The 20112-nt window shown below is 44.3% G+C and overlaps 1 protein-coding gene across 5 annotated transcripts in view; it reads left to right on the top strand.

The window, feature by feature from the left end:
* ZGRF1 (zinc finger GRF-type containing 1) overlaps nucleotides 1–20112 on the top strand; it is a 116456-nt gene that overhangs the window by 33084 nt on the left and 63260 nt on the right. For all 5 annotated transcript variants that reach the window (XM_068281231.1, XM_068281241.1, XM_068281251.1 and 2 more), the window contains 3 exons: nucleotides 518–656; nucleotides 4467–4648; nucleotides 11925–12121. In XM_068281231.1, the coding sequence (XP_068137332.1) occupies nucleotides 518–656; nucleotides 4467–4648; nucleotides 11925–12121 (518 nt within the window). The remainder of the gene's footprint in view (nucleotides 1–517; nucleotides 657–4466; nucleotides 4649–11924; nucleotides 12122–20112) is intronic.

A 20112-nucleotide genomic window follows, 5' to 3' on the forward strand; every position in this document is an offset into this window, starting at 1 on the left:
GTCCTGATATCACACTGTGGAGTGTGGAGAGGTTTCACCACAATATTAACCATACAGAATGACCTGATGGTCCATTTGAGAAAAGTAAAAGATGTCCTGTGGGAAAAGGGGTATGTGACCAGAAGTAATTGAGTGCAGGAAGTTAGTTTTCAGGCTCTGTAAGTGGTATTGATGCCTGGATTGCATCATCCCACCTGCTCAGACTTCAGAGAGGAAGGCACAGGTCTGCTCTGACGAATGCGGCCTATAAGAATGATTGTTTGAGGTGCAGACTCCTACCAAAGTGTTTTACATGTAATTTATTAGACAAAAGCTAATTTGAAGTGCTTCTACCCAGATAAAGCTCAGGTATGGCTGAGTACTTACATATATCTAGAACATAACAAATGTGCCTGGGGTGAGGTTTTAAATACTTTATAACTGTGTCTTGTTGCACTTCATCATTAAAAAGCCTCTTTGCACTTTACTGGCAATGATAAAGTGTTTTTGTGTTTTATTTTTTTCCCTTTTTTTAAAGATTGTGTTGTCCTGTGAAATGGTATTTCCACCCAAACACATTGTGTTGTCTGCATCGGTCCCAAAAAGGAGAATACATATCCCAGCTGTATTTATGTCTTCAGCACACTATAAACAAGTCTTCAGTGCAACTCTTTCAGGTACGTCTTTCTTTTGTTAGATATTTTTCCCTTCGGTATAAAGTGACACAGAGAGGATCACACGTTTGATCTGCTGTGAACGGACAGGTCATGATGTTGTGGAAAGGTAAAGTGTGGGTCCACTCTATTACGTTTATTAAAAGATACAAACTTCAAAACAAAGGTGAACTTTACACAAATACAACAAACATTTTAGATGACAAACTGGATTCCTCTGAACTAGTGACTAACAACACTAGATGAGTTCTGGCTAGCTAATTCCGTCACAAGACCTCATCATAGGCTGATCATATGTGGAAGTGCTATTATACCCAACTATCCTCTGCATTTGTACATTATATGTTTTATAAATTATTTTTCCGGAAAATCCATCTTGTAAGTATTATTATAAAACAGAGATGACTATGAACAATAATTCTAAAGAATATAAACAGTATTACCTTGGCTATCTAAAACATCACTAGCAACATCTAGTGATCACAATTCGTACTGCATATGGTACATACTATATTGGACAATATGATCGGACTTACAGAGAAGAACCCTTCTATAAAAATCTATAGACCTAATTAAGATTGAAGAAATTACATTAGCCTTTATTCATAATGGTTAATATAAATGTCTACATTTAGAATCTAACTAAATTTTAGATACTTGGGTTTTAAAGGGAAAAATCTGCTTAGTTAATTTTTTTTAGATTTCCATCATTCTGTTGTGCTCCCCGCTTCCGTTTGTTGCTAGTGTATATAATACACAGAATTTCAAAGCTGGGGTTTTTCTGTACATAAATCTATAGATAAAAAATGACCTGTAAAACTCTTCCAGATGTTATACATTTGCTTGTATAAAGGATGTTTTAAAATGGCTAGTGGTTCTGTAGACATACTGAAAAACACAAGGGTTTTATTATTATACAAATATTTTATTTTAATTAGCCATAGTCCAGCCAGTCCCACGAGGTGCAAGAAAACTGTCATCATGCAAAGCTGGAGATAATGGCAAGGGATAAGTTGATTTGACTTCTGTTTCTTAGTATTTTTAAAAGTATTTGCAATGAAAGGATAGATACTAACTCTCTCAGTAATATAATCATTTTAAGTGGGGACTTTCTACATCCACCCACCTCTTATACTTATTACCACAACACTAGTCTATAAATCCAATTAAAGCAATCCTGAATTAAAAATAAACTGATGCGATAAACAGATGTTAATGTTTTCGACATAGTTCAGAGCTGCAATCTTTAAAGAGAATCTGTAATGTCAAAATCCTATAATAATAAACATACCATTCTGCTCATTGGGATCTTCTTTGCCCCTCTGCGCCTTTTCTGCCTCTCCCCACCGAGATTCTGGCTTTAAAACTTGTTTTGTTATAAGCAAAAAACATGGCCGCCAATCTGGAAGTGATGTCAGGGCAGAGCAGAGTGCCCGTGTGTTGTGGCCGTGTTCATGAGTTACCATATACTGCCTTATAGTTTGCATTACAAGTTTATATTGTTGCTCAATGAATTCAGAGGTTTTGCAAGATTTTATACCTTCTGCCCCTTGCGTTCTCTATGCCAGTCAAGCATGACTGGAATCCTGGAAGCTGACTCTCTCACTGCTGTTTGTATGAGCCACGTGTCTGGGATCTTCACAGGTCACAACTGTTCAGGACGTCACAGGCAGCTCCATCAGCCTCGCAGACATGCTGTGAGCAGGGAGGCTGTCTGTGAGTGAAATACACAGCGTAACGGGAGCTTGCATAGCGGGGGCGTGCACAAGGTGTGCATGATGCTTCATTATAGCAGAGGCAGCTCCCTCCCTATCTTCCTCGATAAACCTTGACAAAGGCAAGAAAAGTGAAGTATTAGAGAGAAGGGGGAACTACAAGAGGCTGCAGTTAGCCACATGACATCAGATCAGGTATTGCAGCATGTAGGAATGCAGAAATAAGTGTGTAAATTTTGTTACAGAGTCTCTTTAAACCATTAACCTTTTTTTTAATCTGTTCCATGCACTTAGACGCTGTTCTCTTCCAGGCAGGAGTTCTATGGCTGTAATGAGGGTTATGCTATAGGCAAACTAGGTCCCGACTAGAGAGAAACTGCCATTTGCATACCTAGGCGTTTAATCCTTTCAATGAGAAAAATAAACAAATGATCACAGGCTCGTCATATGCAGGAATGCCACTGTACATAACCATGTTTATCTCATCATGTCACAAGTCAGTCCAGGTTAGGAAAAGATGCTTCGCATCCGAGTTTATTCAACATTAACGTGTAGTACTTAATCTCTGAGGGACCTGTCCTCCAAACAAATTTTGACCTCGAGTGACCAAGCCCTTTAAAAATATGCATCATTCACCTCAACTGGTATTTTAAATTTGAATTGGCCTTTTTAAAACAGAAGGTGTGTGAAGTTATACAGTTTTATGCGAACAAGAAGGACTACCATAATGCATCATTTTTGCTCGGTCTAAAAATTAAAAAAAAAATATGAATATGTAAATCATTCCATTAGGTTCCCTGAAAAGCCAAACCCAATTTTACAGTGACTGGTGTACCATATGCCTGTAGCCTTTTAAAATGGACCTGAACTCTTTCTCAGGGTAGAAGGAAAACGGAGAGAAATGCACCTTGAATGTATTTAGAGAGTTTAGCCTGTGTAATTCCCTCTCATTAGTGTCTAATCACAAGTTGTAATTTGATCCTCCCCTGTGTCACATGGCTGCCTATGGCAGATAAGCAGATAAGCCTATTTGAAAGCACAGGCTGTAAACAATATGTCTGCTTTCATGAGTCAGGAAGTAGAAACTGTGCAGATTTATTTTCGGATTTTGTATTAGCAGTAACAAATACGTGTTTTTTTTTTGTTATTTATTTTGCTTATTATGTTGTAGTGTATCTTTTGGAGCAGAGATGAATTCTGAGTTCAGGTCTGCTTTCATTGTACAGAGCCATATTAAATCCTACTTGCAAACAGTTATTTCTGTTATGATATGGCCTTTATCAGTGTGTGTCATGGATTAATATGATTCTGTGGGTAGGATTGCCCTCTCCCACACATCTCCATGTTGATCTTCCATTAATTACTGGAGCTAATGTAATTTCTCCACTAATAATAACAGGTGCTTCCCTAAAAACGTATCAGATCCTCCACAAAAAAAATTCTACAAAACCTATTTATGATACAATACAATAATTTGCAAATCATGGATGTGGTCAGTAGAAGCAGTGATATGAGTTGGATTACCACTAACGGCTTTACGAATGAACTACAGTGTAGTTATGATGGTAACATAACATCTACAATTTATTGCCCTGAAGCTGACCATTATACCTCAGTTATAGGTGGCAAATCTTTGCAACTCTAGCCTGGTGATATCAGACTATAGTAAATAATTCTGAAAGGGTGAAATGGTAGTTGTGCATGAACATTTCTCTGCTGAGGGACGCTGCATTTTTTTTTTACAAAACCTACTTCCTGCAGGTGCATGTATGTAACTAACCTTTTAGCAACCTGACTATGACTTGGGCAGTGTTACAAACTCTTCCCATCTAAAAGCAGAAAATATTTGAACCATATGTCAGGTTTGCTGGATCACTAAGTTTTCCCCCATTCCTTCATTGTTTTCCAGTCTTGGAGAACCTTAGTAAGCCAGACCCTAAATGAAAGTGGATATTGTGGGATATCAGACATATTGTTTCCAAACAGGTCGTGGAGTAGTGATTTGGGTCTGTCAGGTGATGAAATGTTAAAATGTAATTGCAGATATTTCACTTCTTTTATTTTTTTGTATGATGTTTTTGTTTTCTCTTTCCTGCAGAACATTTAAATGTTATAATGTTTGAGCTGTCACAAAGACTACACAAGGCTTTCTCCAAAGTGGACATGTCATTCTACACTTCATCAGGTGTTGACGATGCAAGTAAGGACAGAGCTGCTCCTCTTTGTCAGCATAAACAGCCCTCTAAGCTTGTAATGGTCAAAAAAGAAGGTGCAAATAAGGTAACTCCATATCACTAACTATTCTTATAACGTTTTTTTCACACCAAGCTTCCTATGTGCAGATACTTTAATGCTGGGCATACACGGCTAGTTTGTGCGCCGGTATCGAGCCGCTGGCTCGATACCGGCGCATCCCCGCGGGTGCCCGGATCGATTCGCGCTCGTCCCCGCGGGAGCTTCCTTATCTGACGCTCGTTTCTTCCATTGTCCGGCCGCGAGGATCGAGCGCGGTATCAATCCGGTGCGGTGATCGAACGCGTCGGAAATTATCAATCGAGCCGTCAGCGGCTCGATTGATAAGAAACAACTCACCGTGTATGCCCAGCATAACACCTAACATAAACACTGCATATTTACAGCACAAAAAACCTGACATGTCGAAATAAAAAAAATTCCACCAATAATCTATGCAGCCAAAATGATCAATGCACCCACGGATTGATACCTTTAGGGGGTGTAGTTTTCTGAATGGGGTAAGTGGGAATTTTACTATTTCAGAAGCTCAGAGCTTCAACAGAAGTGAAGTACACTGCAGAAAACAAGCATTGTCACTTTTGTTCACTGAAAAGCTAAATTACACATTTTTTCACAGTCCCTACAATGTATCTAACGTAAATAATTTGCAATTTTTTGCATGTCTGTTTAGGAAACATATGGCAAAATACATTTTGAAAAGATTTTATGTTTCAATTAAAGATATTTGCATATTCTTGGTTCAGATAATACACATTTTTTAAATTTTATTTGCATAATTTCTCTTAAAAAAAACAACCAAATAATGGCAGCATAAGTGTAATTACAGAAAGTGGTATAGAAAAAGACCTATTTGTTCTGGGAAAAAAAAACAATATCTCATTTGTTTGGATAGACTAAAAACTGGCTGAGATATTTAAACTCCAACTAAAGCATCTCAAAACTATAAAAACTGCTCTGGTCCTAAGGGGGCTTTATATGTTGGTCCTGAAGTGGTTAAAATCAGAATCAGAATCAATTTATTTTCGCCAAGTAAGTTTGCACCTACAAGGAATTTGTCTTGGCAGTTGCTTAACAAACACAAACAAAAACAATACAAGGACAGACAGTGTGAATATTACAAGTTAAGGACATTATAAGTATAGTGGCAGTAAGCAATGTGAGAATTGTTCATGTTTAGTTCTGTGCTGATTACTTTCAGTCCTAGCAGCTCTAACGTGGTTCAGCATTAAGTATGGCTACCGCTTGAGGAAAAAAACTGTTCCTGTGTCTAGAGGTTTTGGTAGCGATTGACCGGAATCTTACTCCTGAAGGCATGCGCTGGAAGATGGAGTGAGCTGGGTGAGAGGGGTCGGAGGCAATTTTGGATGCTCTCTTTCTGCACCTGCTAGTGTAAAGATCCTGCAGGGAAGGTAAGCTACAGCCAATTATCCTTTCCGCTGATCGGATGATGCGCTGCAGCCTCCCCTTTTCTAATGCTGAGCAGGAGCTGAACCATACAGTCATGGATGATGTTATGGTGGATTCGATGATTGCAGTGTAGAACTGCACCATTAGATTTTGAGGTAGGCCAAACTTTTTCAGCTGCCGCAGATGGTACATTCTCTGTTGTGCTTTCTTGACAATAGTGGCAGTGTTGTTGTCCCATTTTAAGTCGTTTGAGATCGTGGACCCAAGAAACTTGAATGACTCTACTTGGGTTAATGTGGATCCATTTATGGTTAAGGGGAGGTGCTGGGGGGGAGATCTCCTAAAGTCTATTATCATCTCCATGGTTTTGAGAGCATTTAGTTCCAAGTTGTTGCTGCTGCACCAGGAGGAAAGCTGTTCTGGTATTGTTCTGGAAAAAAAAAACAATATCTCATTTGTTTGGATAGACTAAAAACTGGCTGAGATATTTAAACTCAAACAAAAGCATCTCAGAACTATAAAAACTGCTCTGGTCCTAAGGGGGCTTTATATGTTGGTCCTGAAGTGGTTAAAATATTGTTAAAACTAGTGACCTTAGCCCGTTTAAAAACGGGCTAGGTCTGTCAACACTGATCCGCCGCGCGCGCACACATGCCCGTCCCTCCTGGCTCCCCACCGCGTCATTCCCCAGCTCTCCTGTGTCTCTGCGTCCCTCCCTGCACATGCGCACAACAAAAACACACACAGGGACAAGGGACGCAGAGACACTTCCATTTTATTAGGTAGGATGGTTTTTATCTTGACAAAATAAAATGTGCATTTTGCATAGTTATTGCTTTTTTCTATTTGTTTAGTGTATTGGTATTTATATTTGTACCATAAGCAAGCCCTACCTGTCACTTAAATATCACTATGTGAGAGCTATGACAGAGATGGTAGACCACTCAAAGCAAAATGTAAAAAGGTATTAATAAATAAGGGCCCGTTTCCACTAGGAGCGGTGCGATGCGGCTACATAGCCGCATCGCACTGCAGGTGCCCTGAAACACATGTACGCCAATGGAAGAGTTTCCACTGCGTGCATGTTGTGCGGAGCGATCCGAGAATCTGCAGCATGCTGCAGATTCTCGCACAGCCGCATTCGCCCGCAGCCGTGTCCCATCTCCTTCAATACACTTCCGCATCGGGAGATATCGAGGATATCAATCAGCTTGATAACTTATCAGCTGTTCCATTCTGTTTCTTTCTCATTACAGAATGTTATTTGGTTCACTAGAGGTGCTCTGGCGCCTCTCAGTGGATCAAATAAAAAGTGCACATGAGTTTACAATTAATTAAATAAATTAACACATTTACTTACACAATAAACAAACAGCTGATCTATTCCACAGATGGCAGCTCAGTGCTGCCTGAGGGTGCGGAGACCCAGCAGGAAACACTACCCTTGCCACCAACTGAATAGGTTTAGCAAAGTTGTGCAAATGGAGGCAGTAGCTGAAGCCACTGCGGTGCCTGAAGGCTTTGGGTGAGGGTCCTGGTATGCACTTTTACCCTCAGGCAGCACTGAGCTGCCATCTGTGGAATAGATCAGCTGTTGGTTTATTATGTAAGTGAATATTATTCTTCATATTTTATTCAATGTAAATTCAAATGTACTTTTTATTTTATCCACAGAACCTCTAGTGAATGAGATTACATTCTATAATGACAAACAAAATGGTACAGAACAGCTGATGACGAATCAGCTGCTCTTCAATGATGCAGGTGCGTTTTTTTTCTACGTGTTAAACAGGCTGGTCTGGCCGCTGGCACGGTAATCATTTAAATTCCACCTCAACACAATCCCCTACTTACAGTGGGTTGCAACAGTATTCAGCCCCCTTGAAGTTTTCCACATTTTGTCACATTACTTCCACAAACATGAATCAATTTTATTGGAATTCCACGTGAAAGACCAATACAAAGTGGTGTACACGTGAGAAGTGGAACGAAAATCATACATGATTCCAAACATTTTTTACAAATAAATAACTGCAAAGTGGGGTGTGCATAATTATTCAGCCTCCTGAGTCAATACTTTGTAGAACCACCTTTTGCTGCAATTACAGCTGCCAGTCTTTTAGGCTGGTTTCACAGTGGGACGTTACAGGCGCACGTTAGAGCAGCCTGTTACGCACCCCACCGCACAGCAATGAAAAATCAATGGGCTGTTCACAGTGCCCACGTTGCGTTACATTGTAATGCAGCACGTCCTGATAACGTACTGCATGCAGTACTTTACACGCGGCGAAGCCACGTTAGACTGTTTGCACATGCTCAGTACGGGTGTTTTTTTTTTATTTTGGGCGGAGAGGAGGCGGGGAGAGGCCGCTACGTAGCCAGGCACATGGCTACTTAATATTCACTGCACTTGCAGTGTTTTCTTCTTGGAGCGGCCGCTGATTGGCTGGCGGGACCATTTGATGCGGAGAGCTCCGCTCACGTGGTCTCCGCAGTGCCTCCGACAGAGCAGGCGCACCAAGAGCTGCTTGTAACGTGGCTCTTGGTAGCGTCCTGCTCCAACACCACCAGGCGTTGCGTTAGGGGCACGTTATGCAACCTTAACGTCCCCTAAAACGCAACGTCCTGGTGTGAAACCAGCCTTAGGGTATGTCTCGACCAGCTTTGTACATCTAGAGACTGAAATCCTTGCCCATTCTTCTTTGCAAAACAGCTCCAGCTCAGTCAGATTAGATAGACAGCGTTTGTGAACACCAGTTTTCAGATCTTGCCACAGATTCTCAATTGGATTTAAATCTGGACTTTGACTGGGCCATTCTAACACATGGATATGTTTTGTTTTAAACCATTCCATTGTTGCTCTGGCTTTATGTTTAGGGTTGTTGTCCTGCTGGAAGGTGAACCTCCACCCCAGTCTCAAGTCTTTTGCAGACTCCAAGAGGTTTTCTTCCAAGATTGCCCTGTATTTGGCTCCATCCATCTTCCCATCAACTCTGACCAGCTTCCCTGTCCCTGCTGAAGAGAAGCACCCCCAGAGCATAATGCTGCCACCACCATATTTGACAGTGGCGATGGTGTGTTCAGAGTGATGTGCAGTCTTAGTTTTCCGCCACACACAACGTTTTGCATTTTGGCCAAAAAGTTCCATTTTGGTCTCATCTGAGCAGAGCACCTTCTTCCACATGTTTGCTGTGTCCCCCACATGGCTTGTGGCAAACTGCAAACGGGACTTCTTATGCTTTTCTGTTAACAATGGCTTTCTTTTTGCCACTCTTCCATAAAGGCTAACTTTGTGCAGTGCACGACTAATAGTTGTCCGATGGATAGATTCCCCCACCTGAGCTGTAGATCTCTGCAGCTCGTCCAGAGTCACCATGGGCCTCTTGACTGCATTTCTAATCAGCGCTCTCCTTGTTCGGCCTGTGAGTTTAGGTGGACGGCCTTGTCTTGGTAGGTTTACAGTTGTGCCATACTCCTTGCATTTCTGAAGGATCGCTTGAACAGTGCTCCGTGGGATGTTCAAGGCTTTGGAAATCTTTTTGTAGCCTAAGCCTGCTTTATATTTTTCAATAACTTGATCCCTGAACTGTCTGGTGTGTTCTTTGGACTTCATGGTGTTGTTGCTCCTTATATTCTCTTAGACAACCTCTGAGGCCGTCAGAGCAGCTGTATTTGTACTGACATTAGATTACACACAGGTGCACTCTATTTAGTCATTAGCACTCATCAGGCAATGTTATTGTAGAAAGAAGAACAAAAGCAGATCCAGCACCGGCTACAGCGATTCCAATTTTCTTTTAATCCAGTGAGTACAGCATACAGACACAGAGTGAAAGGGTCGGCCTAACAGCCGTTTCGCAGGTCTCCCTGCTTCTTCAGAGGCACATAAACAAGGCACACATTACAGGTTCCCCAATATATACATGATGTGTCATAAACCTACCTCCCCATCTGCATCAATAGCGCTAATGGGAACGCCCGCCGCGGCCGTTCGGGTCCGCTCGGGTCCGTCCCTTCCGGGAACGCCCACAGGACGTCACATAGCCTATCAAATGGCGATATCCCAATGGGGATTTGATAGGCTATGTGACGTCCTGTGGGCGTTCCCGGAAGGGACGGACCCGAACGGCCGCAGCGGACGTTCCCATTAGCGCTATTGATGCAGATGGGGAGGTAGGTTTATGACACATCATGTATTTATTGGGGAACCTGTAATGTGTGCCTTGTTTATGTGCCTCTGAAGAAGCAGGGAGACCTGCGAAACGGCTGTTAGGCCGACCCTTTCACTCTCTGTCTGTATGCTGTACTCACTGGATTAAAAGAAAATTGGAATCGCTATAGCCGGTGCTGGATCTGCTTTTGTTCCTCTTTCTACAATATCAATGTGTCTTTGATCACGAGCACGCACTTTTACACTGACCAGAGTCCAGTTGCTGTTTTCAGTCCACACCTTGAGTGCCAGTCATATCTATCTCTCCTTTCTGGATCATCAGGCATTGTCTATGGGCAACTGACTGCACTCAGACCAAAGGGGGCTGAATAATTACGCACACCCCACTTTGCAGTTATTTATTTGTAAAAAAATGTTTGGAATCATGTATGATTTTCGTTCCACTTCTCACATGTACACTACTTTGTATTGGTCTTTCATGTGGAATTCCAATAACATTGATTCATGTTTGTGGCAGTAATGTGACAAAATGTGGAAAACTTCAAGGGGGCCGAATACGTTTGCAAGCCACTGTACAAATGATTCGAGTTACAACTTTTCAGAGATACAAAGTTGTCTTCATGTACAAAATTGACAGTGCTGTTTTATTACATAATTTTTGTTGTTAAATCTTACAGTATTGTATAAACTGTTATAAGTAGTTTGAAACACTTGAAAAGCACTTTGAAACAAAAAACATTGTTTATACTATATGGCCAAATCCAGAGTTGTCAAAAAGTAAATAATCTATCCATCCACTATATTTAACACTGGACTCAACTTACAAATAATCTCCCTGAATGGAACCTGTGACTGCCTGTATATCCTTTTTAGTTTTTAAGGGTTCTTCTTTCGGTGTGATAGTGAGGTCTTCATAAGTGTCACTGTCCTCTGATGTCCATCTGCCCAGCTTTCCCCTTACCAACCCAAAGTGCTACGTATCAGAAGGGGTGGGTGTGGTGGCCATCATGCACAACATGGCTACAACTGTTATAAGAACACTGAGGAAGAAGTGTCCTGCTTAGGTTAGAAGAAGACCAGAGTGAGGCTTCCTGGAAAGGCGAGTATCAGCTTTCCTTTTCCCAGGTGTATTTTTTTTACTTTTTTTCTACAGTTCCGCTTTAACAAAGAATTGTATTTCTTATGTTCACACAAAAGCTGTCAATGCCAGTTCACCTTAAAGCACTAACTGTACATACCTACAGTAGGTAAATAAACCAAGTAGGCATATTGCTTTACCCTAGTATGAGGAAGAAGTGGAGCAGTGGAGCCCTTTTGTCTTGATCAGTATGTAATCTGGGTTTAGGTCAACTGTTTTGTATCAGCCTCCAATATTTAGTTTTGGAACTTGCTGCCTGCTAGTAATTAATCAAAATTGCATAAACAGAATATTATACATTTTGTACATGGATGGGAGCAAGGCCACGAGAACATATTCGTCAGGCTCTTGCCAAATACGTTCAGAGGGCCCCAGCGCATGGAACAGTGGGGTCAAGGAGGATGGGGAAGCCTGTGGACTATCCAGAGGCCTCCCTTTACTGAAGTAAGTATACATCTTATTTTCTTATTTTTTTTTTCTCCTCACAGGTACACTTTTTAAGTATAGTATTATGAATATCGTGCTGGTACATTTAAGGGAGGAGTACTTATGAAATCCAATATTTTATTTGTTTATTTGAGTAGGGTCGATTCTTTTACACATGTGATGCACCTAAAGCTGATCAATGTAAATTCTTCAAATGGCTGGATGAAATAAGAGTGACACAACAGGAAAGGGGAAAACCTGAGTCAAGGCTTGTTATGGGAGACATGAAGAGCCTGTCCAATTACATCCGATGCCAAAATATAAAATTATATGAGGAGAGCCAGCTCATCATCAGGTATGTACTTATTTTTAACTATTGTATGCAATCTATACTATGGCCATGTTAACCACTTAAAGGGATACTGTAGGGGGGTCAGGGGAAAATGAGTTGAACTTACCCGGGGCTTCTAACGGTCCCCCGCAGACATCCTGTGTTGGCGCAGCCACTCACCGCTGCTCCAGTTCACTTCTGGAATTTCAGACTTTAAAGTCTGAAAGCCACTGCGCCTGCGTTGCCGTGTCCTCGATCCCGCTGATGTCATCAAGAGCGCACAGCGCAGGCCCAGTATGGTCTGTGTCTGCGCAGTACACTCCTGGTGACATCAGCGGGAGCGAGGACACGGGCGTGCAGGCACAGTGGTTTTCTGACTTTAAAGTCAGAAATTCCAGAAGTGAACTGGAGGCGGGGCCGGAGCATTGGTGAGTGGCTGCGCCAACACAGGATGTCTGCGGGGGACCATTAGAAGCCCCGGGTAAGTTCAGCTCATTTTCCCCCGACCCCCTATGTCACAGACCGCGAGCCGGTCTGCGGGTGGGGTAAATCGATCAGCGTCAGAAATCCTCTTACACGGTCATTTGTTCATCACGAAGGGTAACCCGCATTCGCAATTTGATGAACTGACTCGCGACGGGAGCGTTCTGATACCAACCGAATCACTCCACACACATATACAATTCAAAGATCTGCCACCAAGCGAGTTACACAGCCCGCTACTGTAATTTTACTAGGACTTCGAGAACACTTTAGTAACCCCTAGCAGTATACAAGAATCTGGGCCAGATCGTTATGTCTGGGCCGGGTTCTCGCATACGGGTTATAAATGTATACTTCTATTAAACACAGGGTAGCGAGTTCAGGAGAATAGGTACGATTGTGTATGTTCAGCAACAGGTCATAACCGCTAAACGATTTTTAAACGTTTAATAACACAAATGCATTACATACAGTTATATACACCTATTAACATATAAAACACAGAGCTTAAAAATAAAAGGAATAAAACAGAAAGTTCTTACTTAGTTAGCTGAGCAGTCCATTTGAAGCATGAAGAAAATAGTCCAGTTTAAACGTAGGCATTCAGCTTAAAAGTCCTTTGTACACAACATGCGCCCGGTTCTTCCGTGAGCACATGTCTGGACTTCCCTAGTCGATGTAAATTGAAGAACTGGGTGGAGTTCCTTGCAAACGCTTTTTACTGACCAGAGTTTTGGGGCGGTCACTACCTGGAAAATAGGTGTGTTTGAGGCAGGGTTACCTCCTGGCAGTCCGGTTACCACCCACAGACTTGGAGCAAGGAATGTACCAATTATTAATAATTTGTGTAATTCCGCCCCAGATGGGTGCAATGCAAATCCGAGACCATATTCATAAGCAGCATGCGACTCTGTATTAAATGAGACTATACACGTCTAGTCTAATGTATTTGCTCTACGCATGCCGGATAAAGTGGTCTCTCTATTGATTCCTGATAGCCAGAAAATTATAAATCATGTGAGTGATAGAACTGATTTCTGGGTATCAGGAAATGTGTTTGTTGTCTTTCTGTGCCAAACCCATCTTGAATTATTAATAAAGTAAAGGTTCTCATTGTGTGAAGCTATGAGCTTGGAGGGAAATGTGAGTCTCAACCAGTTTGAGCTGGTTTGGTGGAACATGAGCTATGTGACCAAATGTCTGCTGTCCAGGTGGTCTGGCCACGTGTGAATTCTTTCCTGACCTGAACAGGATGTGGGGGGAAGGTTACTGTTCTCAGTAAGAGAGAGGGAAATTGACATCTATTGTGCATTTGTTATTCTACCCAGGGCTGACAGGAACTGTGCACGACCATGCGAAAGTCGATGGCGATTTTGCGCACAACTTTCCGTAATGTCCGTCACATCTCCCCCCTACCAGTCGGACGCACAGAGTGGGTCTGCATGACCCGCTCTACGCGCCGCTTAGCTACTGAACGGGTTCTCGACTTCTTATCTGACTGCCCTTTAGACAACTCACCAGAAGCATAAGGCCTCATGGTCCGGTGTGTCCCAGTGTCCGCTTTGCGGACGGTGCGATGCACACCAACAGGCTTACCTCTAAAGGCCTGGCTGGGTTTGCGTAGTGCTTCCTGTAAGGGTGAGAGTCGTTGGCTGACATCCGGGTCACTTCCTGACTCTCGGGTGTCAGCCTGCGAATCTGGAAGCAGCGTGGCATACCCCTGCTCTAACTGACTACACCTTGGCACAACATTTTGGTCAGCACAACCTAGGTGAACATTAGAGCACATTTTAAAAAACGAAGTAGCCTTTACCGGGGTGGCGAGGCTCGCCCCTTCTCCAGGAATGATAGAGGGTGGACCTCTGGGCAGTTTTGCACTGGGTTGCTTCTGCAAGGGGAAAACATGCAAGGGTGACACAGGGAAGGTGCGGCCTGTCTCCACCAGCTGTTTGTTAACAGCAGGCAATGGTGGAGCACTCTGGCTGTCATAGCAGGAGGGGAGGTCTAGGCCCCCAGCTGCCTGCTCTGACACCTGGCCTGCTTCCACTGCCAAGCACGGATATGACCCAGGCAACACAAGACTGTTACCTCTTAGGTTAGAGACTGTCACATTTAAACATACATCATTTTTAGCACTGTGAGATTCAGCATGAAACCTATTAGCAACATCTGGTACAACATTAAAATCACAGTTACATTCATTTTTCACATCATGTACACAGGTATCTGGAACAACAGTGACAGGTTTAGGACCAGACAAACCGTGATTAGACAGCTGTCCATTAGAAACAGGTACCGCTTCCTTGCCTCCTTCCCTAGGAGGGCTAGGTACCATTACCCTGGCTGCCTCCCTCTGTCCCACCCCAAGCTTGTACAGTACCTGAGTGGGTCCAGACTGGCAATCCGGGGTGTTGATCACAGGTTCATAAAAGGATCGTAGGGTGCCAAGATCGGTGCCCAACAGCACAGGCACTGGGATGTCATCTGTCACCCCCACAACTTTTGACTGGCGGCCCCTTCCCCAATCGAGAACAACACGAGCTTTGGCGATGCGTGCGTGTGTGCCACCAACTCCCAAAAGTGTGACACGCTCATTAGGCAGGAAATTCTCTCTGGCTACAAGATGAGAGCGAACCAAGGTAAGCTCTGCGCCTGTGTCGCGGAAACCAACAGCGATCTGGTCGTTAACTTCCACGACTTGATGATTTCCGGAAAGTCGAGGATTTGCTGCTCCCATGACGAGGTAGGCGTGTGCAGTAGAGGATGCGCTAGCCACTTCTGCGCTAGGCTCTGGAGACGGCGTCCTCACCTCGGGGCAGGCAGACTTGAGGTGTCCTCGCTGTCCACAGTGGTAACACTTCGGAACATATGTGGCATCAGGCGGATGAGTAGCAGGTGCAGCATCCGGCCTCTGTGGCTGTGGGACCCGATTCCCACGGTTAGCAGGGGGAGGAGAGCTGGGTTGCATAGGTCTCCCCCCTCTCCAGCTCTGGGCTGGAGGTTTGCGGCTGTCCGGCACACGGGTGGCCACAAAAGTGTCTGCAAGTTCTGCGGCAGCTTTGGCGGATTCAGGCTTCCGCTCCAAGACAAACTGCCGGACATCTGGAGTGCAGCAGTTCAGCAACTGCTCCTGTACGATGAGGTCCTCCAGACCTTGGTGAGAGTCTTTTTTGAGGCCCCGTGACCACTGCCTGAACACAGTCAGCAGGCGACTCTCCAGGTCGGTGTAAGAGTCGGTGGGGCCTTTCTGCAGGGAGCGAAACTTTTTGCGATAGACCTCTGGGGTCAACTGGTATTTGGCGATAATTGCAGCTTTTATCGCCTCATAGTCATTGTCTTTGTCAGCGGGTAAGTCCACAAACGCCTCAAGCGCTTTGTCCCGCAAGTTGGGTGTCAGATATCTCGCCCACTGCTCCTGGGGCAGATGATGCTGACGACAAGTCTTTTCAAATGAGTGTAAATAAGTGTCCGGGTCGGTTCCCTTCTCCATTTCTGGGAATTTAAACTTTGGAGTCCCAAACGGGCCTGCTGTGGGCCGGGGTTCCGGAGCACTTTGTGAGGGATTTTGGCCTTGCCCTCGCAGTTTGGCCATGTCAAGGTCGTGTCGGCGGGCGGATTCTCTCTCTGCCGCCTCTTTCTCAGCAAGCCACCGGCGCTCTGCACGGTCCGCTTCCCGTTCCGCCTGGCGTTCTGCGCGGTCAGCATTCTCTCTGACAATCTGCATGTACAGCTCAGGATTTGTCTCCAACAGCCTTTGTAATCCAGGTTGCATTCCAGCATCAGGAACACAGAAAGGGTTTGCATGGACGGGCTCCTGCCGGCCACCATGCTCCTCAGCAGTTACAGCGACCGGTTCAGACGCGGTCCCGTTTTCCTCTGGGTCTGGAAGTGGGTTGCTTTGCTCCAACCGCTCACTTTCCTCTGCCCCAGTTACAGCACCGTCTGAACCCGGAGTGTGCTCTCCCAGCATCTGCTCCGGCTGGGTATTCAGTCGCAACAAGTCCTCAATCAATTGCGCTTTCTTTTTTCTATAAGTCACAATGCCTTTTTCTTCACACAAGTTCACTAGGTCTGCCACTGCCATTTTCTTGTATCTTGCTGCAGCCATTTTTGCCAAATAAAAGATAGGATAGGAAAAGAGATTGGGGGGGGAACTCTGTGCTACACGTTTAGTCTATATAAATGGTAATGCACCGGTTATCAACCACAGATTTTTGATCTGTTCTGGCAGGTTAATCAAATAACGTTGCCGTTGATGTTCTGAACATACACAAATCCCAAAAAGCTGCCAAACAAATGTCACAGACCGCGAGCCGGTCTGCGGGTGGGGTAAATCGATCAGCGTCAGAAATCCTCTTACACGGTCATTTGTTCATCACGAAGGGTAACCCGCATTCGCAATTTGATGAACTGACTCGCGACGGGAGCGTTCTGATACCAACCGAATCACTCCACACACATATACAATTCAAAGATCTGCCACCAAGCGAGTTACACAGCCCGCTACTGTAATTTTACTAGGACTTCGAGAACACTTTAGTAACCCCTAGCAGTATACAAGAATCTGGGCCAGATCGTTATGTCTGGGCCGGGTTCTCGCATACGGGTTATAAATGTATACTTCTATTAAACACAGGGTAGCGAGTTCAGGAGAATAGGTACGATTGTGTATGTTCAGCAACAGGTCATAACCGCTAAACGATTTTTAAACGTTTAATAACACAAATGCATTACATACAGTTATATACACCTATTAACATATAAAACACAGAGCTTAAAAATAAAAGGAATAAAACAGAAAGTTCTTACTTAGTTAGCTGAGCAGTCCATTTGAAGCATGAAGAAAATAGTCCAGTTTAAACGTAGGCATTCAGCTTAAAAGTCCTTTGTACACAACATGCGCCCGGTTCTTCCGTGAGCACATGTCTGGACTTCCCTAGTCGATGTAAATTGAAGAACTGGGTGGAGTTCCTTGCAAACGCTTTTTACTGACCAGAGTTTTGGGGCGGTCACTACCTGGAAAATAGGTGTGTTTGAGGCAGGGTTACCTCCTGGCAGTCCGGTTACCACCCACAGACTTGGAGCAAGGAATGTACCAATTATTAATAATTTGTGTAATTCCGCCCCAGATGGGTGCAATGCAAATCCGAGACCATATTCATAAGCAGCATGCGACTCTGTATTAAATGAGACTATACACGTCTAGTCTAATGTATTTGCTCTACGCATGCCGGATAAAGTGGTCTCTCTATTGATTCCTGATAGCCAGAAAATTATAAATCATGTGAGTGATAGAACTGATTTCTGGGTATCAGGAAATGTGTTTGTTGTCTTTCTGTGCCAAACCCATCTTGAATTATTAATAAAGTAAAGGTTCTCATTGTGTGAAGCTATGAGCTTGGAGGGAAATGTGAGTCTCAACCAGTTTGAGCTGGTTTGGTGGAACATGAGCTATGTGACCAAATGTCTGCTGTCCAGGTGGTCTGGCCACGTGTGAATTCTTTCCTGACCTGAACAGGATGTGGGGGGAAGGTTACTGTTCTCAGTAAGAGAGAGGGAAATTGACATCTATTGTGCATTTGTTATTCTACCCAGGGCTGACAGGAACTGTGCACGACCATGCGAAAGTCGATGGCGATTTTGCGCACAACTTTCCGTAATGTCCGTCACACCCTACAGCAGGGCTGCCCAATAGGTCGATCGCGATCTACCGGTAGATCGCGACCGCCTCCTTGGTAGATCGCGGCCTCTTGGCCGCGTCTCGTTAATGTTTGTTGCGGCCAGCAGCTCGTGTTTAGCTGCTGGCCGCTGGCCAATAGAATGCATGCAGGCGAGGAGAGAGGGAGGAGAGAGGCGGCGCGTCCGCTGCGTCATGGCTGGGGGCGGCGGAGGGCAGCCTGTGTAATGTGCGTGTGTAACGTGCCCGGCGCCGCCCCCAGCCATGACGTAGCGGCCGCGCCGCCTCTCTCTTCGCCGCCGCTTCTCTCCTACATCCCATTGGCCTGCCAGAGTCTCTCCTCGCCGCCTCTTCTCCTCCGCCTGCAGGTACATATACCTGGCTAACCTACACTGGGGGGCCCTATACCTGGCTAACCTACACTGGGGGGCCCTATACCTGGCTAACCTACACTGGGGGGCCCTATACCTGGCTAACCTACACTGGGGGGCCCTATACCTGGCTAACCTACACTGGGGGGCCCTATACCTGGCTAACCTACACTGGGGGGCCCTATACCTGGCTAACCTACACTGGGGGGCCCTATACCTGGCTAACCTACACTGAAGGGACCTATACCTGGCTAACCTACACTGGGGGGCCCTATACCTGGCTAACCTACACTGGGGGGCCCTATATCTGGCAAACCTACACTGGGGGGCCGTATACCTGGCTAACCTACACTGGGGGGCCCTATACCTGGCTAACCTACACTGAAGGGACCTATACCTGGCTAACCTACACTGGGGGGCCCTATACCTGGCTAACCTACACTGGGGGCCCCTATACCTGGCTAACCTACACTGGGGGCCCCTATACCTGGCTAATCTACACTGAGGGCCCCTATACCTGGCAAACCTACACTGAGGGCCCATATACCTGGCAAACCTACACTGAGGGCCCATATACCTGGCAAACCTACACTGAGGGCCCATATACCTGGCTAACCTACACCGAGGGCCCATATACCTGGCTAACCTACACTGAGGGCACGCAACCTATGCTGCAGGCACATATACCTGGCTAACCTACGCGGGGGGGGGGGGGGGGGGGGGCGTGCTTAGCATTTGAGACGTTGGTAGATCTCCTGGCCTCGGCAAATTTAAAAGTAGCTCGCGAGCCGAAAAAGTGTGGGCACCCCTGCCCTACAGTATCCCTTTAAGCTCTCAGTCGTTTTCACTTTATGTATCCGAGCAATGTTCACCTACCATTCATTAGCCTATAACTTTATCACTTCTTATCACAATGAACTGATCTATATCTTGTTTTTTCCGCCACCAATTAGGCTTTCTTTGGGGGTACATTTTGCTAAGAGCTACCTTACTGTAAATGCATTTTAACAGTAAGAATAAGAAAAAAAATGAAAAAATTCATTATTTGTCAGTTTTCGGCCATTATAGTTTTAAAATAATACATGCCTCCATAATTAAAACCCACGTATTGTATTTGCCCATTTGTCACGGTTATTTCACCGTTTAAATTATGTCCCTATCACAATGTATCGCGACAATATTTTATTTGGAGATAAAACAGCATTTTTTCCGTTTTGCATCCATCACTATTTACAAGCTTATAAAAAAAAATACAGAGAAATATTTCATCTTTACATAGATATTTAAAAAGTTTAGACCCTTAGGTAAATATTTGTGTGTTTTTTTTTTTATAGTAATGTTTTTGTTTTTTTTATTAAACATTTTATGTGGGCATTTTTGGGAGGGTGGGATATAAATAGTGTTTTATTTGGGGAAATATTTGTGTATTGTAATGTTTTTTTACTTGTAGTTTTACTTTTTGGCCACAAGATGGCAATCTCGAT

The sequence above is a fragment of the Hyperolius riggenbachi genome, chromosome 1 (genome assembly GCF_040937935.1).
Source record: "Hyperolius riggenbachi isolate aHypRig1 chromosome 1, aHypRig1.pri, whole genome shotgun sequence".
NCBI classification, from domain to species: domain Eukaryota; kingdom Metazoa; phylum Chordata; class Amphibia; order Anura; family Hyperoliidae; genus Hyperolius; species Hyperolius riggenbachi.